The sequence below is a fragment of the Furipterus horrens genome, unplaced genomic scaffold (assembly GCF_987537825.1).
Source record: "Furipterus horrens unplaced genomic scaffold, mFurHor1.1.pri manual_scaffold_5, whole genome shotgun sequence".
Classification (NCBI taxonomy): domain Eukaryota; kingdom Metazoa; phylum Chordata; class Mammalia; order Chiroptera; family Furipteridae; genus Furipterus; species Furipterus horrens.
Window position 1 is genome coordinate 50,407,968 of NW_028327175.1, and position 26,808 is coordinate 50,434,775.

The 26,808-nt window shown below is 35.6% G+C and overlaps 1 protein-coding gene across 1 annotated transcript in view; it reads left to right on the forward strand.

Annotated features, from left to right (window-relative positions):
• Positions 1–16,592, forward strand: part of JMY (junction mediating and regulatory protein, p53 cofactor) — an 88,423-nt gene extending 71,831 nt beyond the window's left edge. The window contains exons 5-11 of the mRNA XM_090276415.1: positions 856–1,021; positions 1,185–1,372; positions 2,944–3,030; positions 8,461–8,556; positions 9,672–10,272; positions 11,555–11,865; positions 15,780–16,592. Of these exons, the coding sequence (XP_090132541.1) occupies positions 856–1,021; positions 1,185–1,372; positions 2,944–3,030; positions 8,461–8,556; positions 9,672–10,272; positions 11,555–11,862 (1,446 nt within the window). The 3' untranslated portion in view covers positions 11,863–11,865; positions 15,780–16,592. The remainder of the gene's footprint in view (positions 1–855; positions 1,022–1,184; positions 1,373–2,943; positions 3,031–8,460; positions 8,557–9,671; positions 10,273–11,554; positions 11,866–15,779) is intronic.
• The last annotated feature ends 10,216 nt before the right edge of the window (positions 16,593–26,808 follow it).

Sequence of the window (26,808 nt, forward strand, 5' to 3'; positions counted from 1 at the left end):
CATGAAAAGCTTCTTCTTACATGTATTTTATAGCCAAATAGGAATATATTGAAATAGTGATGTTAGGAATCATTACCTGATTTATACTTTCCCCCATAGTGATTTTCTTCTGATGCCTGGCAAAATATCTTTTCCTTCTCACTTCAAGACTAAAAACCAATCAATCCACTGAACAAATCTCATGCAAGACCACCCACCACTTCAAGAGACATTCACAGAAATTTCTGAATCCCACTTTAGGTTCAACATAGGACTGAGTGCATTGACTTAGATACTAATAGTGATCATCATGTAGCTTGCAAGGATTTCCATGGAAGGCAGTTGCTCCACTGCTCCAACTCATATCCACTCACCTTGTTCTCCAGTCAACAGATCCTAGAAGCTAGCCAGGCTGTGACCTTGGAGCAGAACAAAGCCCTGGGTGTATGGGGCTGACCAAACTTTTACCCCTCTGTTATAACTATCCAAGTATGGCCTAATCTTACTCATATATTATGTATGGAAAGGGTAACTGCATCACTAGCAGCCACTTTTGAGATGAAAGGGACACCATTAATCTTTATGTCAGGACAATTCAAATATTATCCTAAATTTTAGATGAGCTGTAATATAAACAGGCTTTAAAATCCTTATTTTTACCATGTCTGCCTAATTATTTTTAAAGCCATATTAATTATTACTATTTTATATCTTTTTTAAAAATCTTCGTTCTTGCCTACAAGTTTCTTCCTTATAACCAGTTGCTTTATGGATATATCCTGTCTGATTGGTTTTCATTTCTAATTACAGCTTAAAACGTAATTTTTTATTCTTGTCCCACCAACTAGAAATGCCCTTATGTTATCTTCAATGCAGATGCAGAGTTTGCAGGGTGGTACAGAAGCCATAGCCCGATTGGATCAGTTAGAAGCTGATTATTATGATCTGCAACTTCAGTTGTATGAAGTACAGTTTGAAATCTTGAAGTGTGAAGAGTTACTATTGACAGCACAACTGGAAAGCATCAAAAGACTCATATCGGGTATGATGTACATTGAACCACATAAGGCCACCAAAGATTGAATACTTTACAAGAGATGATGGCTTTGCCTGAGGTGACAGAGCCAGTAAGTGGATTAAAACCCTGTTTTGTCTTCTGCAGCCCATGCTCTTAACCATTACCCTTTGTTGCTGTTCTGTAACAGAAAAGAGAGATGAAGTGGTGTACTATGACACTTACGAAAGCATGGAGGCCATGCTGGAGAAGGAAGAGATGGCAGCGTCGGTGCATTTACAGAGGGAAGAGCTACAGAAACTTCAGCAGAAAGCACGCCAGCTGGAAGCAAGACGTGGACGGGTTTCAGCCAAGAAAGCCTACCTCAGAAATAAAAAGGTATAATAGGCTATGTATTTATTGAATATATAACCTTTAATTTAAATCTTGCTTTTATTTGTTATCTAATCCTCGATCCATAGATAATAATTCTAACCTAGTTTGTCACTAATACTTGCATATCTTTTTAAATAAAGTAAATTATTATGGCATGCTGCTTCAGCTGCTGCTGGAGTTATTTAGTAATATATGTTATATGTAACCTATCACCTTTTTAAAATCTGGGGAAAAATTTTAATTTCAAAACCCATCTGACCTCTGTTCTGGATAAGGGATTATGGACCTGTATTCTCATTTTATAACCAAGGGAACCAACACTTCTAGCAGTTAAATAAATAATTCAGCAAAAAGTGTTTAGGCCCTGGCTGCTGTGGCTCAGTGGATTGAGCATCGGCCTGCGAGCCAAGTGTTGCTGGTTCGATTCCCAGTCAGAGCACATGACTAGGTTGCACGTCAGGTCCCCAGTTGGGGGCGCGAGTGAGAGGTAACCACACAGTGATGTTTCTCTCCCTCTCTTTCTCCTTTCCCCTCTCTCTAAAAATAAATAAACAAATAAATAATTTTTTTTTTAAGTGTTTAGTATAGGCAAGGTAGGATTCTTAGGTCTGTGTGACTTAGAAGCCTGAGTCTATATCAGCTTATCATGTCACTGTATAATACTACCTTTGTTTTCCCCTGGAGACTGCTCTGGACAGGTTCATTTCACGATCAATAGATTTAACGCAGTGTAGGTGAAGAATATAATATAAACAGTTGCGCTTTAAAAAATAATTTACTGGCTTAAAAGGTTATTCCTTAAATGCCTTTCTCTGGTTAAAAGTGTAACCTTTTGGTATAGCTCTGGTAGTGTTGGAAACTAATACAAACCCTTTTATCTGGAGGATTTTTCCAGAAGGACCCAGGGAAAATGAAGACTTGGCATAGTGCCACTAAAAAGTTGCCAGATGATAGTGCATTATTTTGTAGAAAAGCACATAGATCCTATTTTATTACATTTTTATTTTTATATCATTAGAAAAAGCACACCTATATATATATTTTATAATTCTGACTTTCTAGTCTTTAAGGTCTCTTTTAGTTCTGAAGTCTGCCCAGAAGTTGTCAGATTTCATGATACAGTTTAAACTATTCTCGGCAAAATCATGTTCTTTAACTCATCAAAGAGAGCTTAAGAATACAAGACTTTTTAAATCAAGGGTCGTATATCCTTTTTGCCCAGACAGTTTAAAGAGAATAGTAAGACTTAGAATCTTCTGGCCATAGACTTCAGAGCTGAAAGAGACCTTTGAGATTATATAAGGACACTCCCTTCCACTCTACCCTCCAAATAAAGAGAAATCAGGAGTGCTAGAGATGTTTTAATAGTTGATTGAAGAGCCTTTTTTAAGATCCTGAGTGTTTGGCTTATGCTGCTTCAGAATTCCAAATGAGAAACCAAAGGTGATTTACTTAGTATTTTGCCATGTAGGTATATGTTAAGATTAAAATTTAACTCATCAAGTAAACTCTGGTATGGTACTTAGAATCTTTTAAGTTTCACTTATATTAAAACACATTTTGTTTATTTATAGGAAATTTGTATTGCAAAACACAATGAAAAATTCCAACAGCGCCTTCGGAGTGAAGAGGAATATAGAACCCATCACACAGTACAACTAGTAAGTTTGGATTCTTGGAGACTTAAAACAAAACTTTGATTTTTACATGTATCAAGTGAATAGAATTTATAGAGAATTTTAAAATGTTATAACTATAGATGTTAGCATTAGTTCACTATATATATATATATATGTGTGTGTGTATATGTATATGTGTGTGTGTGTGTGTGTGTGTGTGTGTGTATATATATATATATATATATATATATATATATATATATAATTTAGAGCAGTTTTAGGCAAAAAGTACACACATGTACAGCTTTTCTGCTAGCCAAATCCCATATACAAGAGTGGTACATATGTTACAACTAGTGAACCAACATTGACACATTATTATCATCCAAACTCACTCTTAGTTTTCACATTCTTTTGGTTTTGACATATGTATAATGACATGAATTTACTATTAATAATATCATAGAGTATTTTCACTGCCTTAAAAATTCTCTGTGCATCCCTCTTTGTCCCCATACTGCTAGCAATCAGTGATCTTTTTACTCTCTCCAAAATGTTTAATTGGAAACATACAGTAGGTACCTTTTCATACTAGCTTATTTAGCTTAGTTTAATGCATTTAAGGTTTGTTGATGTGTTCATGGCTTGATAGCTCATTTGTTTTTAGCACTTAATAATATTCTATTGCCTGGACGTACCACAGTTTATACATTCACCTACTGTAGGTTGCTTCCAAGTTTTTTTGGTAATTATGAATAAAGCTGTTGTAAATACCATACAGATTTTTGCATGTACATAAGTTTTAAACTCTTGGATAATACCAAGGAGCATGATTGCTGGATTATATGGCAAGAGTATGTTTAATTTGGTAGGAAAGTGCCAAATTGTCTTTCAAAGCAGCTGTACCATTTTGCAATGAATGGGAGTTCCTGTTGCTCTGCATCCTCACCAGCGTTTGGTGTTGTCAGTGTTTTGGATTTTAGCCATTCTAATAGGTGTGTAGTGTATCTCATGGTTGTTTCAGTTTACAATTTCCTAGTGCCATATGATGTTGAGCATTTTTGTATAATACTTATTTGCCATCTGTATATCTGCTTTGATGAAGTGTCTTCCCATTTTTTAACTGGGTTGTTTTCTTATTGTTTAAAGAATTTTTATGCTTTATAACAGTCTTTTTATCAGATATCTCTTGCAAATATCTTCTCCAAATCTGTGCCATGTCCTTTCTTTCTCTTGAGTATCTTTCACAGGGCAGAAGTTTTTAATTTTAATGAAGTCCAACTTAACCAATCTTTCTTTCACGGGTTGTACCTTTGATGTTGTATCTAAAAAGTCATCATTAAACCCAGGGTCATTCTGTATTTCTTTCCTATCTTATACTCTAGGAGCTTTATGGTTTTACATTTAGGTCTGTGGTCCATTTTGAGTTAAGATTTGAGTTAGTTTGGGGGGTGTAAGGTCTGTGGCTAATTTTTTTTTTTTTTAATGTGGATTTCTAGTTGTTCTAGCACCATTTGTTGAAAAACCCATATACTCTCCACTGAATTGCCTTTGCTCCTTTGTTGGAGATCAGTTCATTATACTTATATGGGTCTATTTTTGAGTACTCTAGACTGTTCCATTGATGTAAAGAAACTTTAGAATCAGCTTGTCAGTAACCGTAAAATAAGCAGCTGTGGTTTAAGATTGCATTGAATCCATAGATCAAATTGGGAATAACAGACAACTTTAACAACATTGAATCTTTCTATCCATGAACAAGGAATGTATCTCCATTTATTTAGTTCCTTGATTTTTATGAGTTTTGTAGTTTGTTTCATATAAATCTTGTACATGTTTTTAAAATTTGTACCTAAATTTCCTCTTTTTCTTTTCCTTTTCTCATTTCTTTTCTTTTTTTTCTTTCTTTCTTTCTTTTTTTTTTTTTTTTGATGGTATACCATGTTAATAGTTTTAATTTCAAACTCCAGTTGTTCTCTGCTGGTACATTGGAAAATGGTTGACTTTTATATGTCACCCTTGTATCTTGCAACTTTGCTATAATCGCTTGTCAGTTCCAGGAGTTTTCTTCTTTTTCTCTCTTTTTTTCCTTTCCCTTTCTTACTTCCTCCCTCCCTCCCTCCCTCCCTCCTTCCCTCTTCTTCTTCTTCTTCTTCTTCTTCTTCTTCCTCTTCCTCTTCCTCTTCCTCTTCCTCTTCTTCTTCTTCTAATTCCTCTTCCTCTTCTTTCTTCTTTCTTCTTTCTTCTTTCCTTCTCCTTTCCTTCTTCCTCCTCCTCCTTTCCTTCTTCCTCCTCCCCCTCCCCCTCCTCCCCTCTCTCTCTCTCTCTCTTCTTTCAGATTTTCCATCTAGACAATGATGTCACCTGCAAATAAAGACAGTTTTATTTCTTCTCTCCCAGTCTGTGTACCTTTTATTTGCTTTTCTCATCTTGTTGTATTAGCTAGGATTTCTTATACAGTGTTGAAAAGGAGTGGTCAGAGGGGACACCTTTGTCTTTTCCTGATATTAATAAGAAAGCTTCTAGTTTCTAAGCAATAAGTATGGTGTTAGCTGTAGGGTTTTCGTTAATGTTATTTTATCAAGTTGAGGAAGTTTCCCTCTATTGGTAGTGTGCTGAAATCATTAGGTCACTTTTTTCAAAACTTTCCACCCCTGGTATTCTTGTACCTTATCATGCCTGCAGTGTATTGTTCTAATAGTACTCTTTTCAGAAATGTCTTAGGTTAGTCAACATCATTGATTTATATTTCATTAAACAATGGAAATGATGACATGACCATATCACTATATATGCTTAGTTAAAATTTATCTTGCCCTCGCTGGTGTGACTCAGTGGATTGAGCACTGGCTTGTGGTTCTCCCTCTCTTTCCCTCTCTCCCCTTCTCTAAAAATGAATAATTAAAATATTTTAAAATATTTTTCTTCAGTGTTACACGCAAGGCCAAATTTGTCTATATTATCACTGAAGCTTATTTTGGCACACATTAGCTAAAGCTGAAGCCCCTCACTCTTGATTTTAAGCACATAAAAGTAGCCATACATACCTATTAACTATATGATTCTTCTTTTTCTTAACAGCTAGAAATAGGTAAATTAATTATTGCAATTCTATTTTTTATTACTATTTTCATGGGTCAGAAACTGGTTTACAAGGAAGGTTAGACAGTGGGTCAGCAGAACAGGTGTGTGAGCATGTCCCCTACTATCACCATCAGTACCTGCACTGTTAGGTTGCTATTGGGATTCCTTAGAATTTGTTCCTTATTACATGGCTTCTGATAAAAGGTTAATACTAAACACTTTTAGAATGAATATTAAATTCTTTCTCAAAGCATTTTATGGGGCATAGAGGAGTAAAAATGAGAAAATTAATATTTGAGAGAATCTCAAAGATAAATGTCATATGTGTGATATCATTTGCCTAATACCAGCTTTGGGTGGAATACCTCATTGTAGGAGAATGAATTCTTTAATTATGTAGTCATCTTTAACATGCATAGATAGAGGAAATGAAACTTGGCTTAGATCAGGATAAATTATTGTTTTTCAAAGCTAGCTTTAAACCACCTTTATCATATCTGTTGGGTGGTAGATTGTTTAAAATGTAGATCCCTAGATATTAGCCTTATTGTTTCAAAATTTTCTTCTAGAAATGTTTGCAAATAGACAACAGAAGTTTAATATTTGATAGTAAGCTCTAAAACAATAGTTCAAAAATTTAAATTTCTTGATTACTGTTTTTTGAACTCAAACAATTTGGGTAAGGAAAGGAAATGGTGGTCAGGAAACAAGTCAATTCTTCCCATTAAAAAAAAAAACGCATTCTTGTTCTTTGTAATCACACTCGTAATTCATGAGTTTCACTTCAAGAAAGTACACATGGGCCCTTGCCAGATTGCTCAGTTGGTTGAAGCATCATCCTGTACAACCAAAAGGGTTGTGGGTTCGATCCCAGGTCGGAGCACATACTAGAGGCAACCGATCAATGTCCCTCCCCACCCCCCGCCATATCTCTAAAATCAATAAATGTTTATATTCTCGGTTGAGGATTTTTTTAAAAGGACAAAAAGGAATAAAAAAGGAAGTACACATGGAATACATGCTTTTAAGCTGTATAGTTTATGGAAATTGATCACAACTTTTTAAATTATTTTGCTCATGATGGCTTTTAACACTACCTACTTCCTCTGTCCTCTCATATGTGCCCTAATTGTCTGTTCTTATCTTCTTAAAAAATACTTTGTTATAAAAACCTTTTTGAAGGATGATATACGTACAGAAATGTTTAAAACTCATAAGTATGTAACGTGAAGAATTTTCACAAGATAAACATGCCTATATAGCCAGCATTCAGATTGATAAACAGAATGTTAACAGGCACCCATTTTGGGTTACCTTCTGGTGCCATTCAGTAAATACTTCCGCCACAAATTTTCTTTTCCTGAGTTTAGTTTGGTTCATCTTGGAAATGGTTAGATTTCATTAAGATATTATTTCAGGAAAGTTTCATGGTTGCTGTATTTTTTGAGTCTGACATATTATGGGAATGCTTATTTGTTTCCTTTATACAAAAAGTACAGTTTGGCTGGATGATACTATCATATTCTCTCTCCATCAAAATTTTGGAGACACTGCCACACTGTTGCCACACTGTTGTGTAGTATTGAATGTTGCAGTAGAGAGGCCTGAGGTAACCTCTCCCAAACCACACCCCCTGAGGAGACTTGATATTTCTGCCTGGATATCCATAAAGAATCTTTATGTACTAGAGAATTCTAGTAATTTTACCAGTTGATCAGTGTGTGTGAGGGTTTCCTGAAAATTCATTTCATCCTTATTTTGATATAATCAAGGCAAACATAGCAGTAACTGTCATTAGAATTTATATTGTCCAGGAAAAAGTTGGTGGAAGAGAAGAGATACTAGAATAAGAGAATAATAGATAATTGAATTTGAAAAAGACAGCAGACAAATGGAAGAAAGACAGGTTAAGCAATTTATAGGTGATTCAGCAACAGAGGAAACATTTTTAATTTTTGTGCAGACAAATGTCAACTCTTAAGTTGTGATAGTAAACCGAATAATTCATGTATAATGCTGGAAGTACTTTTTTTTAAGGTCCACTATTTGAATTAGCAACATACAGCAGCTACAAGTATTTTATACTAAAATTGTTTAAACCAGAAGCCCAGAGATGAAACATTTTTTAGTTTAGAGATTTTATTCTATTTTACAGAATAAAAATCTTTAATTGGGAGTAAGCACAAAAAATAAAAACAGTATTATTTTTGTCACTGTGAATTTTAAATGATAGTATCTGTTAAAAATGATAGGACTTTACACCAAATCATGTGCCATTCTTTGGAGTTACCCAGATTACATACTGGGAGAGCTCTCTTATTTATTCCTGTTAGCAATAAAAAGAAATAGAAAACATCCTAATAGAATTACTATTAATTTTCTTACCAGAAGAGAGAAAAATTACATGATGAAGAAGAAAGAAAAAGTGCCTGGGTTAGCCAAGAAAGACAAAGAACACTGGATAGACTTCGAACTTTTAAACAGGTAATATATGATCATTCTATTGTTTTTCATTGCTACATACACACTCCTATTGTAAGATTTGTATGAAAAAAACTTGGTTTTCCCTTTGTTATTTAGAAAGTAATTATATCAGTCCTTTTATGTTTTTAAATTAATATTTTGATTGCCTACTTACCTTTCCTCTGGTTTTCCAGAATTAATATTCTTGTGACCCTTGGCCTACCACTTATGTGTGTATAAGAGGAATGGTTAAGGCCTCCAGGAAGCCTGGATTCCTCTTGAGTTTTATAAAATTAATTAGTTACAACTGACTCCATTTCAAGCATTGACCTAGGGAAATAATTAGTGACAGAATCAGAGGGTGGATCTGCACACCTGAGAGATGCTTCAGCACTCTTCTTACCAGGTTAATCCATGACTCTGGACACTGTATCATAGCAGCTTAAATATTTCCTATGAGCTGTGTGTAAGCTGAATGATTTTAGTTGGTAAAGTGCTCAGGAGCTCTACTCCCACTGTCTGTGGTGAGGGATCATCTTACAGGTGAAGGAAGCTTTTGATGAAGTCCTCTTAGTGTTATAGTAATAGGGAAAGGGGGGCACAGATGGACTGGGTTCTTAATATAAGGGTAAGTCTTGAATTAAGTAAATGTATTAACTCAATGCATTTCACTATGGTAAAAATATAGTATGAGAGTTCTGTATGTCACTTAGTACTCAAAAAATTTTTATCTGTAAGCAATTGAAAATACACGTAAGAAACTAATAATAGTAGTTTCTTAGCTTTCTGTATATAAATGTTTGACGTCATTTATGTTGTATAATTTACATTGCTATTTTTTTATCTAAATTTATAATTTTATTCAGTAGTTACCTTTTTTAATCATGTGGTAATTTTGAATAGTTTTTAAGTCGATAAGAGGATACCAGACCTTGATAAAGAATTTGATAAGCAAATAATAGTTTGGTGATAACTGTTTGAAAAGTATTCTGGTTTTCTGTATATACTAAAGAATTTTCCCTGAAAATTATAAAATCTCCAGATAACATCTTTCATTTGAGGGAGAAAATAGAGCCATTTGTTCATAAATTGTTTTAATATAATTTAACCAGTTATGATAACTTCTGATTCTTTAGAGGTACCCTGGTCAAGTTATACTTAAATCAACCAGATTGCGACTGGCTCATGCAAGAAGGAGGAGTACCACCAGTCCTGTGCCCTGCGAGGACCAGTGTGACTCTGTACCAGGAGTGCTGCAGGTAGAAGAGAAAAGTGAAGAGGTGGAGGAAGGAAGAGGCAAGCTTGGGTCATCACAGAAAACAGAAGCCCAAAGCCTCATCCAGTTTGAAGATACTTCATTAGTACAACTTGAAGACACTTCATTACCTCTCAGAGGCGTTACCTCGGAACTGCCTCCCACTGGTTCTCTTTCACTTTTGAATAATATTGACCTTGAACCAGGTTGTGTTACCACAGATCCACTCCCACCACCTCTTCCTCCAACACCACCTCCCCCACCACCTCCTCCTCCCCCTCCCCCACCGCCACCACCTCTGCCTGTTGCTAAGGACAGTATCCCAGAAACACTGGAGAAAGGTCTGACTGGAACAGAGGGGACTGAGAAGAGGATCCCTAAGTCTGCCAGTGCCCCTTCAGCACACCTCTTTGATAGCAGCCAGCTGGTCAGTGCCAGGAAGAAGCTCAAAAAGACAGCTGAAGGTTTGCAGAGAAGGAGAGGTAAGTTAAAAAGATATTTTCATGTTCATCTGTTGAATAAAGTGAAGCATAATCAAAGAACTTTTTATTTCATAGGATCTTTAAAAGCTTAAAATATTATTTTTTTGGACATTATTTTTTTTTTTTTTTTTGGAGATTTGAAATGAGCTTTATTTTTTTTTATTTTTTTATTTTTTCTTACAGAATATGGACTCAGTTTATTTATTTATTTATTTTTATTTTGGTTTTTCAATTACAGTTGTCCCCTTTTCCCCTAATTTCTCTCCCCCACCCAACCCACCCCCTCTCCCGCAATCATATCCCTCCCCGTTGTCCATGTTTTTTGGACATTATTTGATAGCAAATAGGTTTTCAGGGTCAGCGCATGGCAGAATTCTTATCCATGTCAGCAAATGTGTACACACACACATAAACGTGTACCTTTAGCTGTTATGCATGTTTTAAAAAATATATCTTCTGAAGTGATTCTTGATCTGTTTGGTAATACATAGTATGTGGTTCCTTTTGTGTAAGGAAGTCTAATTTTAAACCTGGGAAATAAGCATGGTATTCACATCAGAAAGTTTAAGCCATCTGGTCAGAACTATTATGTAGGATGACATTGGCAGGACAGTGTAACAGTTGGTCACATGTTTATTGAGGACCTTGGTATACTTTTTGTAGAAGCAAAGAAGAACAGAGTAATATGTACAAGTTCTTGCATGTCAAATATGCCTTAAAGCTATTTTTGAAAAGAACAGAGAATAATCCTGGCCCTTAAGGAGCTTTAGCTTGCATAAGGAAAGCATTATATAAAACATTTTGCATATTGCATTTTAATCTGAGAGACTATGCTATAAAATATTTTTTACCATAATCCAAGTAGAATTTCATGTGTAAAACAACTAAATGAAAAACAGTCACTATACTGAACCAAAATTTAATTTTTTTTTTAATTGACTGTGTAACCCAGTCACTGTCTGAATTTAGATTGGGCTGGCACATTACAGAAATTTTTGGAAGCCTCACCCGCGATATTTCTAAAGACCACCTTCTAGCTCCCAGTCTGTTCCCTTCTCTCCCGTGGGAAGTGATGGGAATACCAATAATACCTAACATGGAATTTGAGTCTTGGGATTTCTTTTTAATAAGCATAATTAGGATCCCCTGTGCTTTGGCAGTCTTTTCTGTTCACATTTCCTGGTCCATATTGTAGATGGTTTTCCAATGTCCTAAAGTCTAGAGGTTACACTGGAGTTTAAGTGTGATCCTAACTCTAATTACTCTCTTTAATTTTCTACAGTGAGCTCACCTATGGATGAGGTGCTAGCTTCCTTGAAACGTGGTAGTTTTCATCTGAAAAAGGTTGAACAGCGGGCTCTGCCTCCTTTTCCTGATGAAGATGATAGTAATAATATCTTGGCACAAATAAGGAAGGGGGTAAAATTGAAGAAGGTGCAGAAGGAAGTTTTGAGAGAATCCTTCACACTTCTGCCTGACACTGACCCTCTAACACGGAGCATCCATGAAGCTCTCAGAAGAATCAAAGAAGCATCCCCTGAGTCAGAGGATGAAGAGGAGACTTTGCCTTGCACAGAATGGGAAAACTAACAAGTAAATGGCCTTACTTTCTTCAGTAGCATATGGTAACACAGCTTTTATATTGGATAATGAGGTCTGTTATATTTTATTCAGTCTGAGGTTTATTATTTATTATACAGTTTAATTGTAGTTAGGTCATAAATTTGTAAACTTCAGATTTTATTTCTGTAGTTCCTAGAAAGTTAATGGGAAAGCACTTTTCAAAGATATTGCTATGTAAATACTATTTTTTTACATCTAGCTCACTAAAAATTCTGCAGTATAGCTTTATCCCAAGTACAGGATAGTTTTACTTGAATAACAGGACATTCTTATTCTAGCTTTAAAAAAACAGAAAACGCTTTTTCTGACTAAAGTATTTTTGACTACAAACTGTTATGCATGTTGAATTTTGATGTCTTATTAGCAGCCCACAAAGGAATTTTCAAAGATCACTCTAGAAAAATAATTGTTGTATCTGATTATTTAGCTTTCTAAGCCTTTAAAACTGAGGTTTACCATTTTAAGGCTTATTATAGTTACTGCTTTGTTTAGTTAAAATTTCAGTTAACATAATAAATATAAAAATTACATATATACATATCTTATTGAGCACCCCTGTTGGGTATTGGTTACACATTTGGCATTCTCCTAAGGTAATATGGAGTTATACCCCAATACATTTTAAGAAGGTAATTATATAAATTAAATAGTATATAGCTTCACAACATTCACCAACAGTTGGAAGACTCATAGTCCTAGAGAGAGTAAAGAAAGGAGTGATAAACTTACTCATTAGCTCAGTTATTCTTAAATGTGCTTGGGATTACCTGGAAAGCTTATTAAAAGTATAGATTCCTGGCCTTCTCTCCTCAGGATTCTGACCATGTAGATCTGATGTATATGCAGGAATACATTTGGATTTTGAAGAGTTAACACAAACAAAAAACTATCATTAATTTTTATATTGATTACGTGGTCAAACATACTATTTTGGACATCAACTATTACTAAAAGCAATTTTACCTGTTTGTTTTGGGCATGGGTCCATCAAGAAAATGTTCCTCTTTTACACTCCCAGTCTTACCTCTCCCTAGCAGCATCTACACAGATCAGTAGTTTAAGAAAATGGGTGAGAAAAATCATATTCCCCTTGATAAGTGGTTGTGTATTACCGTTAATGTGCTTGAGCCAACATTCCAGAGTACCATGGTCCTACCATGGGTCTTGGGGCTGTTGGTATCCTTTTTCCCAAGGGTCTATTTATAGAAGTCATAATTAACAAGTCCCTCTGTATGACTGACTGTTTTTGGGTCCCCAGATAATTTGAAACCATTTGTGCTTGTACATATGTACACTATGCTTTGTAGAGGGATATAAATGTCTCAGTGTGTCTACTTGGTGTGTTTCTCTCTAGAGACCCAGTTGTTTCTGACTGGGAATCTTTTCCACACTGGGTATTTGTAGATTGTCTACCATGTTACAGTGCTTGCTACCTATTGCTTTGTCTCCTGCTTGTAGCTTCTCAGTGAGCTGCTAGCCTGTGCCTGACATGACCATCTTAGTGCTGATTGGTTAATGACACAGCTGGGCCTTCACATAAATATATTTGTTTAGTCCTTTTACTACAGTTCCTGCAGTGGCCCAGACAGGGTATATGGCCTACCAGCAGTGGCTCTGACCGGCTGATTCCTGTATGTCTTCTTCCATCCCACCAGATCCTGCCAAAATAGATAGATGGCAGCAGTATTTCCTATATTCAAGTGGGGCTGTTATTTATAGCTGTTGGCTGCTAATTTAGCCTTATATCAGAAGTTAAGAATATGTTCATGATGAATCCTACTTTGACAATTGCCTAAGACTTTTCTCGGTTTGACTGGTGTTCTTTTTTATGGCTGGTGTATGTAGTATAATGGTAAGAGAAACAAAGAAGTACTTCCAGACAGTCAAGTCAGTAGACTGCTCCCCTCCCCATGCACTGAACAGGCTTTGACAAAGGAGCTGTATTTTGTTGCCTTTTGTGTGGTCCTGGAAAGTCATTTTTAAGGGTTCTGAACTTTAAGATACTTCTCTACAGAGAGCTAAAAAGCTATAGTCTGTATTTCCTATTTTTAATTGGCATCATTCTTAGAGATTTTAAACCATTAGTGTAATTACATACTTCTTTAGAGAGTTAATTTCTCAAAACTTCATGAAGTAAAACATGAAGATCCCCTGTTCTACTCTTTTCAGAGGTAACTTTAGGTAACAGTGTCCTTGAAGGGCATTTCTAAACATAAGGAAATACACAAATATATAGACTTTTTATTGAGTTTCTCATTTCTTTCCTGTGGGGTCCTTCTTAAACTTTTGAAGTAACTATAGTGACACTGTCCAATAGAAATACAATGTGAGCCACAGATATGACTTTAAAAGTTCTAACAGTCGTATTTTAAAAATGTAAAGAAAAATAGGTTACATCAATTTTACTGATACTTTATTTTATGTGATATATCCAAAATCATATCTTTCAACATGTTTTCAATATAAAAATTTATGATGTAATTACATTTTTTGGTACTGAGTCTTCAAAATCTACTGTGTATTTTTTAATATATAAATTACAGTGTAGCACATCTCAATTTGGATGCCAAGTATTCAGTGGTTAAAGTGAAATTACTATCAAAACAAAATTTTATTTAGTGGACAAATAATTTATACTATTTCAGGTTTTAATTTAAATGAAATTAAAAATTCAGTGTCCTAGTCACATTGACCACCTTTTAAGTGCTCAGTAGCCACATGCAGCTACATTAGATAATACAGAACTATAAAATAGCTTAGTTATTGGGTTGGCCAAAAAGTTGCGTTGGTTTTTTCCCATAATATGGCTTTAGTAAATGCTTAGTTGTCTTCAACTTAATTTGAAACAGTTCTGTTAGATTGTATCATGAGAGCTGTCATATCAGTATGCATTTATTTAAAAACCATCAAAATTCGTGAATTTTTATGTAGCCACTTTAATATTGAAGATGTAAGAAACTACGCAACATTTTCAGCATATTATGCTTTATTATTTCAAGAAAGGTAAAAACACAACTGAAACGCAAAATAAGATTTGCGCCATGCATGGAGAAGGTGCTGTGAATGATTAAACGTGTCAAAAGTGGTTTGTGAAGTTTTGTGCTGGAGATTTCTTGCTGGACGATGCCCCATCGGTTGGATAGACAAGTTGAAATTGATAGCTATCATATCGAGACATTAATTGAGAATAATTAGTAGTATACCATGCAGGAGATTGCCAACATACTCAAAATACCCAAATCGATAAAGTTATTGGTGAAAATGAAAAATATGTCTTATTTTACAGAAAAAAACTAAGCGGACTTTTTGGCCAACCTAATACTTTATTCATGTGCATGTCAGCTTTCATCTGATAAGTGGGTCTTTTATATAAGTGTTTCTCTGCATAGGTAAACTCATAGATCCCAAACTATTTTGAATTTTTAAAAAGTTCCAGTAATGAAACATCCATTTGAAGACCAATATTAATCCTGTCCTCTAGATGTCAATATAACAAAATTGCTCCCTACTGAATTTTAAAGATGTCATTTAATAGTTAATATACTGGCAGTTTATGAGGCAATTATTTTTATATTGTATTTTTCTTTTTTGTATTCTGCTTTGACATAAAATGTTAGGGTAAATGGAATAAAAATGAAAATGAATCTAACATACAACCTTTTAACAGAGATCAGTATCCGTATGGAAATTTTTTCATTTTTATTGCATTTTGAATACAAGTATGTCCTTTTATTTTTTTCAATGTGTCTCATACACCAGCTATTTAAAAAAAATCAGTGTTCATTCTGGATATTGCAAAAGGTATGAGAAAGCATATATACACACTATTAACTTTAATAGGTTATCCTTTTATAATACACTTTATTATTTTTGTTTGTAAACAGATGACTCAACAGAAAGAAGAAATATCTGCAGCTGAAGATTGATTCATATTCTTTTGGAAAATAAATTTTAAGCACTGGTTCCACAATTGGATTTCATTAGATCCCGAATGTACTGGCTCAGTGGTATGAAAAAAAAGGAAGCACAATTGGCAAGTTCTCACTTTTCCCGTCATTCCAGTAGAGGTGGAGTTTTAGATGTGCAGTGTTCCTGACTGCAGTGAAGAAAAGACCTTTCAAGGACATCCTTGATTTCTTTTTTTTTTCCTTAACCACCTTCCCCTCATTTCCGCCCTCTTACATATTGGTAGTGGCCAGCAAAGCTAGTGGTCATTATGAGTCGGAAGAACACTGGGTTGACAGAGGTCTACTGTGAGCTGTGTTGGGACTGCCCTGAATAGTCAGTCATCCGCTTGAAAATGACAGAGCTTCTTCCATATCAGCTTATATAAATAGTGTGACACTCTGAAAAAGAAGTTTATCTTTATAGCTCTAGGACAGGAATTGAAAAAAATATCAGATAGAAATATCTGATAGAAAATTTCCACATTACTCATCTCCAAAGGAATTTCATAAAGATGTTCAACAACATCTGAAAAGATATATAACTATGGAGATACATCTATTAATGTGTTTACCACAACATGATACATTTAACATGGCATATTTTTAGACGACCACACACACTTACACTTTGTAAGTTTTTGAAGTAAAAGTTTCCGTGCTTTTAAATAGCTCTTCATTATTGTGAATTTATAATAGTTTGAATTTTATGTGCAGCTTTGTTTATGAGAAGCAATAAATATTTCAAATTATTTTTAGTCTTTTTGTTTGAACTATTGTTTGATACTGTAACTCATCATGACTTTCCTATTGAGAATCAGAAATCAGGATTCTATAGTAGGGATGCAGAACTTAAGTCTTTTTATCACACACCATTTAAGTTTTTATTTTTATACTCCACAGTGAAAAAAATATGTGCTGTACAAATATGCAGAAGAAAGTAGACAGGCGGAAAAGCCTCCTTAGCTGGCATTTTAACTATCTTCACATGCTTAGAGTGGAATTTGGGAGAGAACCTTTGTCACTACATTTTTAAACATGTATGCAGCTCTAAGTGCCGATTTTGCTGTAATGGAGTCCTGAAGGATGCAATTATATGAGCGGAGCCATTATGAATTCTCAGCTGGACTGCTGTGGGCTTGAATGAAAGTAGATATATGTTGGACTCCATTTACAGTACTCTGTAGAGTGTACTTCTTCATAAGACAGATCTTTGCCTTTATGTGAAGGGGGTTAAGGACTGAAATACCAAAAAGAACTTCTATTTCTTATGAGGCAGTTCTCTGGCGTAGACTCAGAAAGCAGTCCCAGTGTAAATGCCCTCCAATGAATTGGTCTATTTCAGAGAAAAAAGAAATGCTCATGTTTTTGTCACTTTACAGTTATTTTCTTGAACACAATTATGGAAAATATTTTCTGGCAACAGATTATATAAAACAAAATTTTTCTGCTTAAATGTTGGTAATACTTTAATTGATAATACTAAGTAAGAGCTTTTGCACGGCGTTTTCACAATACATTGGTTTATTCTAACACTGTTCTCACATCTTGTCTGGGAAGTTTAGAAATACAGATCTTATATATAAACTAATCTTCATCCCACAATGAGGAGTGGAGGTAGATTTTTTTTCTGTCTACCATCATCCATAAAGCATTGAAGCATGTTTTTTAACCCAAAGAATGTTGGTTTGATTGTTTAAATAGAGTTGAAAAAATTTTTAGTAAATTTGCAAACCTTAAAAAAAATCATGTATCAATTTTATGCCTTTGGATGCTTGTTCACAACTTGTTTTGTTTTTCATTCATTGACATTTAGAAAAACACTGGATTAGGTAGTATTAAATTAACAGCAAAAGCACTAGAACTCCCACGTGTCTAAAGGGAATTGCTACTCATTTAGTGTTATAGCTGGGATTCCTTTAAAAGGCAGGCAGGCTCACTTATAAAGATGTCTTATGATCTATCTTCCTACACATGTTAAAGTAAGTCTCCAGCAAATAACGTAAGGTGTATAGACTCCTAGAGTCCTTGTAGGGGTGCATCCACAGCTCTTGGCACACCCCATGGTAGCACTTCGTGAAGGTTATTTCACACTTGAAGGTGAGTAGGTTAAAACAGCCAGCTGTGCTCGTTCTCTGGTAAATAACCTTCTCCAACACACTCACTTCCCTTCAAGATTCAGATTCCTACTTCCACAAAATTGCATGTTACTGCAGGTCATCCACATTTTAGAGTTCTCACAAATAATATTAAAATTTAAAATAACTATGGTTGGCTTGTCCATCAAGATGGGATGACCAGTTGAATTTTCATTCTAATTTTAAAGCCATTTCAGAGCCCAACAAGAATTACGTCGGCAGAGTTTAATGCATTACTTCTTGCCCCTGACCAGATGAGCATCTTTAGCCTTAGTATTACATTTGTATATATTTAGTTATTATGGTCCTTCGAGATGACCAAGTTACCAATTCCAAACTTGCCTATACTATTCATATGGTTTTAAATATTTGACAGTTATGATAATGTATCATTTCCATATTAAGAATCCACAAGCAGCTGCTTGGCTTAGACTAAATCCATTTAGAAGTTAATTTACCAATCTAGCCTCAATTGCACTATATTTAAAAATAGGAAAACAAGTAGATGATGATTGGGAGATGTTTTGAGGTTAATGTTATTCCCCACTTGAATGTCAATTTTAAATATTTCTCCTACTAAAGCAATTAAAATTAATATATATATATATAATTGATGAGGCATGTATAGAAAAGGCATTCCTAATGGTTTAAAATCCTAACCGTACTGTAGTGTAGCAGTATGAGGAAATGCCTGCCTAAATAGAGGATTTTTGAAAGATGAGCCGTTGTCTTGCTTACTTGATGTATATTTTATAGTCTTATTGAGTTTGTGAGCAGCATAGAAACAATCATTCCTTAACTTTTCATTGTGGAATTGAAACATTTCTGTAAAATGCATTTTTCAAACCCATTTTCAAATGGACTCTTAGACACACCTGTGACCATTGGTCAGGTATACTATTTCCACCATAGGAATGTGGCGCTTTTCTTACATGAAACCATAGAAAACTTTCAGCACTTTCATGTATAATGAAAGGGAAAAAGTTCTTGTTTCTACAAAGCTAAATTTGGTGGCAATATTTGGTAACATATAGCTTGGCCACTTTCGTAAAGCATACTTTGGCCACAGCAGACACTAAGAATTAAAACTCTTGCATCAATGGAACAAAAATGAATGGGGAGCATCATCTATGTGTGGAATGGGACCAGTATACAGTGAATACAATTTAATTTTATACATTCCCTAAGACTCCAGTTTTTAATTACACTTACTGAGTGTGTATATATATTTAAGTCAATGCTTTTAGCCTAAGAAAAGTTTTCGTTCACTAAAATAGAGTTTTTTAAATCTTTATAATTTCATTATTATGTACTTAATATCAGATACCAACCTGTAAAGTACTCATGGGTCCTTAAAGGCCTTATCAGGGAGTTGAAATTTCATGTACTTTGCCAGGTTATTTGTAAAAAGTCTTTTTGAATAACTGTAAAACATTTGAAAACTGTGGCAGACTCATTCTTAACATGCAACCATTTGATAGCAAAAGCAGAAACCTTAACAAGTTTTGCCTAATCCTTGCACTGAATTTAATTAATGTAAATGTGCATTTTAAAGTAACTATTCCCCATTTATTGCTTAGCATAGAAGAACTGTGCTTCGGGTTAGAGGATTGACTGGCAAGATTTATTTCAGATGGAAGAGAGGTAGGAAAGTAGAAGCACCTTACTGTTGGAGCACGTTGCATTTATTTAGTACTGCTGAACAATTCAGTAGTTATATCTGAACTCTGCTGCAAAGTGCTCTTTAGTTAAAGCACATTAAAAAATCTCTGCTTAATTGCTTTGTAAAATGAAGCAATGGTATTTTTTATCCTATAAATATAGTCTAATTTAAAAGTTTTTCCTAAAAAATGAGTTTATATTGCTGCCTAAACTATCATGTATGTAAACAGGTTTTTTAAAGGTGAGAGGGAGTCTGGATTCTGTCTGTGTGTGTGTGTATGTGTGTATATGTGTGTTAAATGTTTGCTCATTGAGTTATTTCAAAGATACATTCATTCCGAAATTTTCTCTTTTGGCCACAGTAAATGTACAGCTTGTTATTTGAGGAATTTAATTGAATTCCAAATTTATAAATGTTTCTCCCCTTCTTCATACATTTATTATGACAATGTAAGGTGCATGTACAGAAAATACCTCTGAGATTGACATACTGAAATATCAATGTTATTTCACACCGAATCTCAAAGCAATCACTTGTTTTGAGGGTTAGAGGAAAGTTCTTGTACTTCTTTTTTTAAGTCTGGTATAACGAAGAGTGGCTCTTTTGGGAGAGTTAAGGAACGACCATGGAAAGTGATATTTAGACATGTACAAAAGATATAGGTGTTGGTTATAGAGTTCAGTTTTAACAAGGGAAGTTTTGGGCTTTTTTTTTTTTTTAACTTGCATGTTTTATGGTTAACTATCAGAGTGTAACAGGTTACTCTAGCTTTTCTCTATACTAATACTGGTTTTAAGAAGTATCCATGTAATCACAAGATGGCATTTTCCCTTTATTTATGAACCAAAAGGAGTAGACAATACAACCCATACAGTGACTTCAACTTGGACAGAATCCCCACTGTCTCATTGAATTTCTCATTAATACCGTATGTATTGCCAATGTTGAAAATGTAATATATAGTTTATGAAAAAATGAAGGCCACACATCATTTTTGCATGAGTAAAGCCCATTAGGGCTAATGAAACTGATATGTTTTTTAGCCTGTCTGGTCAAATGAAAATTTTAATGGCAGACCAACTCTAGCTTTGTGCAATATTACAATGGTAGAAGCAAAACACTAGCACATTGTGCTTGGCTTTTAAGGATGGCTTTAACACTATTACATTACATGGGCAGTGTGCAGAGTGTATTGTAAATGCCAACTCTTGCAAATTGACAATATTTAAATATGCTCAATTAACATTCTAAAGTATTAAAAGTTCAAAGAAAAAACTAAGCAAGCATTTATAGCAATACTCTGAAATCTCCAATAATTGTTTTGACTGTTGTCTTTTGCTCTTTAGTGCAACTTTTCTGCATTGTAATTATTGTATTGCTTTGTAATTCATGTTTTTTACACTCAAGACTTCAGAGTTAAGTACTTGTACACCAAGTATTGCAATCATCTTTCTCCTCTTGTACAAGCAATGTAACAACATACAGTTTTGGTGCTTAACAATATTCCATTTTTTCTTTAATAAAAGATATTTATTGAGTTAACCTCCTTTTGTTTGTTTAACATTGGTGGTAGATACTGTCACTTCAATTTCAAATAGAAGGAGCATAGTAAGTTGTACACTTGTTATGTTGGACAGGATTCAGACTATTCACCCTGGTACTTCTGGCTCTTCCTAACCATTATCTATAATAAAATACTTTAGTGGCAGCTTTATTTGTGCAAGTAACAGCCTTATTCATGTCATCTGTATAAACTACCCACAAAGTTTGGAAATACTGACTTCCAGAATTGGAAGGTTCTTAAATGCCTTTCATTATGGCAGTCCTTCTGTGATCACCTAATAGGGGGAGAGTAATGGCTTTATGCTTAAACATAGGACTAGCTTAACTGGATCCCAGCAGACACTCTTACCCAATGCTGACTTGAGGAAGCTGCCACACACAAGAGGCACATGTCCCAGATGCTGCCATGCCCTCCTTTTCCCCAGCTCCTCATTTCTAAAATGATAGGCTGAACAGGATGAACTTTGGGACTTGTTTCCAGCTCTAGGATTCTGTATTAGAAAATAAGAAATTTCTTCAAGGAAGGGCCTTACCTCCAAGTATTCCCTCCACATACATATCTGCAACTAACCGGAGGGTTTTGATTACTAGTTGGTTTTTCATGAGAGTTTAGAAAATGGACTTAAGAGAGGAGCTTTAGCCAAGTGGATAGAATATCACCTGCCTCTTGAATTAAATTTAGATACATTAATACCACTCTCAACAGTACATCAGAAGACTGCTAGCAAGTACCTAATTCACTCTTGTGGAAATCATGGTGCTCTTGGCTTGGGGTGGGCTTACTGGGCTGACTTGTGTAGGATGAGCCATCTTGGCTAAGACACATGAAAACCTCTTGAAAATCTAGGCCTGAATAAGAACTCCTTACTCCTTTACGACTGTTGTTGACCCTGACCCTGACCCTGCTGAATTCTGCAGGCTAGTTGAAAACCTTATGAGTTCTTTGCCACAAGAAGCCCTCTAGGAGAGTCTTAAAACTTTTTGGTGCAAAATTTCTACATTCCATCACATTCTGACACTGATAACTACTTTTAACCATGTTTCCCAAGCACTCTGTCCCTCTACCAAGGGATACCCTTTCCATAGGGGCCCCACAACTTAGTTGCACACCAGAAACTGTTCTTCGCTGTTAGCATTCTCTCCAGCTCTCCACTAATAATCTTGCTCACCAGTTGTGTACACTCATCCTTCTCTAAACCTATTTGTCAACTGCCTAAACTCTATAATCAGCTGATGACCTATTAATTCTCCCAGGTTCTTGCAGGCCCACCCTCCAGTCAGCAGCCTCCTACTTCTCTCAGCTGCCTTCACCATTTGCTCTTCACTGTTGCTGCCACTGACTATACCCAGGCCACCGAGCATCTAATCTCAACTTCTTCCCTGTCACTATTTCCAGTGGCCAGGCTCTGCAGTACATTCAGCAGAGTCCAGGACATTGAGTTCTGATTTGGAAAGCAGATGGGCAATGTGTGTGGCCCTTCCTGTGTGTCAAAGTTCTTAGAGAACTGAAAGAAGAGAAATAAGAAAGGAAGAATTACAGAATTTGACTTAACCTTCACAATTCTACAAATACTATTAACCATTTGAGGTACAAGAAAAGGGGTTAGATATTAAGTTGTCCATGGTGACAACTAAGTGACAGAAATCGTTGCTTAAAACCTCTCCATTATCCCCCATAGCATCTTCACCTTCACTCTTAGCCCTGTAAGGTCCAACTAGTGCTCAGCTTCCACTTCAGATTGTCTTAAGAACTCTTCTCATCCTAACTAGTCTCACTCCCATGTCTAAATGACATCTCTGTCATGACAATTCCCAGTTCTGTTTTAAATTTTTTTCTGGCCTATACCTCTTCTGAGAACACTAGCTCTGTTATGTATTCAGCTGCCTGGTGATCTATTCATTCGGATGCCTCGTACCAATCTCAAATAGAACATGTTTAAATGGTTCCCGCAATCCAACCCTTCCCAGCTTTACTATTCTTTCACAATTCATCCAGTTCTGCAATTTAGAGCCCGGGAGGTATCCTTGCTGCCTTTCTCGCCCTTGCCCGCCACATCCAATCTTCGGCAAGTCCTGTCAAGCCCGATTCCAGTTGCATCTGGCATATATCCACTGCTTTTTCTGCCTCTTTCTACTCTGTGGCCCAGACCATTCTTCTCCTTAACTAGACTAATGCACTAACCACTTAACTGATCTTTTCGCTGCCTCTCTTATCTCCTTCCGACTTACTCTCCACCTGCAGTAAAAGCGGTGAAATCATATCTCTCTCCCCTGCACAAAACCCTCCAGTTGCTTTCCATTGCACTTAAAATCCCAAATCATGAATAGGCAATTCATAAAAGAAAAAAAAAGTTACCTCATTAGTGACAAGGAGAACATAATTAAACCAAAATGAGATACCATTACACTCTCAAGAATAGTTAAAATTGAAAACATTGACAGTTTTGAGAATTGTCAAGGACTTAGAAGAAAACATTTTTATACACTACTAGTGGTAGTATACATGGTATAACTATTTTGGAAAACTGCAAGGTATTAGCTACAAAAATTGGATGTATGCTCACACTGTGACCTAGCTGAAATACACATTTACTCGAATAAGGAGACATCTGCAGGAATATAAGCAGCATTCTCCATAACAGTCAACAATGAAAATAACCTCCATGTCCATCCACTGATGAACAGACAATTGTGGTACAATATATTCCTAAAATGTGGTGTAGTTATACAGTGGAGTGCTATGGAACAATAAATATGAATATAGCTATACAATTTGAATCAGTCTCACTGACCAAGGTGAGCAAAAGAAGTCAAAAAGAGTAATACGCGATTCCAGTCATGTAAAGTTTTTAAAAAAGGCAAAACTAAACTGTAGTGTTTAGGATGTTATTTAAGCAGTAAGCCTTTTAAAAGCTAAGAGAGGATGACCATAAAAACCATCATAATGGTTTGGTCGCCTTTGGGGGGCAGGGGAGCTTTGTGACTGGAAAGGAGCAACAGAGAGCTGTTGTGGGCTGTCAGGCTCCTTCATCTTGGCCAGGATAGTGGTTAGGTTGAGGTTCACTTGACAGTAACTCAGTAAGCTTTACATTTATGTTTCTGTATTTTTCTGAATAAGTAATTTCACAATAAGAAGGGTTTTCTTAAATCCTAATGCAGAATTGTTTTATTATAATTCTATAAATTGCTTCTAAAATACAAGTTGCCAAAAACTTTTTCTCCACAAAATACTTTTCATGCTTGTTCTACAAAAAGAGAAAAATGGAAAAACCAGCTCATCTCAGACTTCTGCTCTACAACGTTCTCTGCTCCTGTTCGTTGGCTCTGTGTGTGCGTGTGTGTGTGCTACACCTCTTCAGGTGTTTTACTATTGGGAGTTTCTTGTGGGGAACTAGGTGGGAAAATCTTTTAAAATTTCATGAAATAAAAAGATGTTGCAACATATCATGGCATAGTGGTTAAGAGCAATGGCTCTTGAGACACCTACTAGCTGTGGATTTGGACAAATTTCTATGTGCTTCAGTTTGTTCATCTGTAATATGGAAACAATGATTTCTACTTCTTATGATTGTTGTATGGATTAAATGCATAAATAAATGTTAACTATTATTCTCCTGATGATAGAATATCAAAATTCTTCACACACACACACACACACACACACACACAGATTTGAGTAATTTAGAAGCAAGAACATCTGAGACTAGAACAGATGCTTCTGCACAGTCTGGAAAGGTAGCCATAATCATCTATATTTCCTTTTTTAATAGAACACAATTTCATTCACAATTCACAAAATGAGTATTCTGCAATAAGCAACATTTTAAGTTAACAATAAACCTTACCTTCACGCCTGCTCTTTGTAGGAAGAACTGGGTACAACTGAAACATGAAGGATTTCTATTGCTGACTCACTTTATGTGGAAACGCAATGCTAAAGAATCAAAAAATTATCCAACATATAAATGTCAATAAACTTTCAGTTAAATATGGTGTCTTAAAACATTGATACTCCTCCCTAAATCCTAGCATGGCAGTAAAGAAATAAAAAACGAAAGAGGAGAAAATGATGGACAAGAAGTAAGATGCATGGGAGGGCAATAGCCTGAGTGGAGGGAGGGCTGACCTGAGAGTCTGCAGTGAGATACTGAGAAGCAAGCCAAGCCTGAGGGGACAGCTTTTGGAGGCACTCTGTTCTTTGAAAGGTGGGCATGAGGTGTAAGGGTGAAAAGGAGAGAAGTATAAAGTCTCAGACAGAAGCAATAGCCCCCACCCCCAACCCCACATCTCCCAGGCCCTCCTTTCCCATTGCAATATACTAGAGGTCCATTCTCTGGATAAAACGAGCCAGTGAAGATCTGGACTCAAATAGCAGCTACAAGAGGAGGGCAGAGTTACTGCTGAACACCTGATGATTTAAGTTGCAATCTTTTAGAACCACAAGGAACCTCGAGTAGGCATCTATACGTCCCCAGATGAATCTAGAAGATCCCTCTGGAGAAACTAAATGGCCGCAGAGAAAAGACCATCATGAGTTGATACTTGTGTGTGGGGAGGGATGAAGATGTATCAAATGACAAAACTGGTCTCCCACCCAATCGACCCACCCACAAAGACACCAGTCAACCAGCCTTCCTCACTTCTGCCCCCAGAGCTCCCATGGTCGCACTGTGGAACGTGAACAGGCTGCTTAGAATCACAGACATTTTCAAGAAGTCTCCACCCCAATGGACTAATGAGACTAAAAGAAACTTAGAAAACAAGACAGTTCAGAGACTAGAAGAAAAAAATTACTTTTGTCAGGAAAAATAAGGTGAAATGTTTCATTTTGGGAACAAGAACATGTTGCAACAAAAAGGAATATTCTGAAAACAAGGAATCACACTTAGACGTGAAAACTAACATGGCTAACAGTACAAATTTAACTCTTAAAGCTGAATAAAACACTAGGGAGGTGAACAATAGAAAAGAAGATTGATTTGGCTAATCCAATATCTGATTAATGCCAGGAGAGGGAAGAAAATTAGTAAACAATACAAAGAACTTACTGTTTTCTTTGCCATGAATTGAGTTGGGTTTTCTTTCATGCGCAATAGAGTGATTCTCAGAAGGACCTCAGAGGAACATTTCAGTCAGAAAAAAATAACAACAACAACAAATGCTCCCTGGAATGGGCCATGGGGAGGTACCGGGTACCTTGGAGAGGGCACTTTTGGCGGAGCAGTGAGGGGTAGAAGCCAAAATGAAGTCTGCAGAGCAAATGGAAAATCAGGAAGTGGAGGGAGTTCATGAGTACACCATTCCTTCAAAACATTTTCAGTGAAAAGAAGAGAAATCAATTGATAGCTCTGAGGATTAAGGGTGAATAGTTTTTAAAGGTAAGAGACACTAGAGCTGCTTGTCTACTGATGTACTGATACAAAATAGATACAAAGTAAAAGTATTGTATTATTGTTTCTTAGGTAAACAAAAACTACATTTATAATTAATGAATAAAAAGAAAATGGAGAAGAAAATTAATCATCCAATTCATTCATCCCAAATATCTTTGACCTCAATGTTGGGGATGATTTAAATTCAAAGAGTTAGAGAGGGTGAGGAGTAT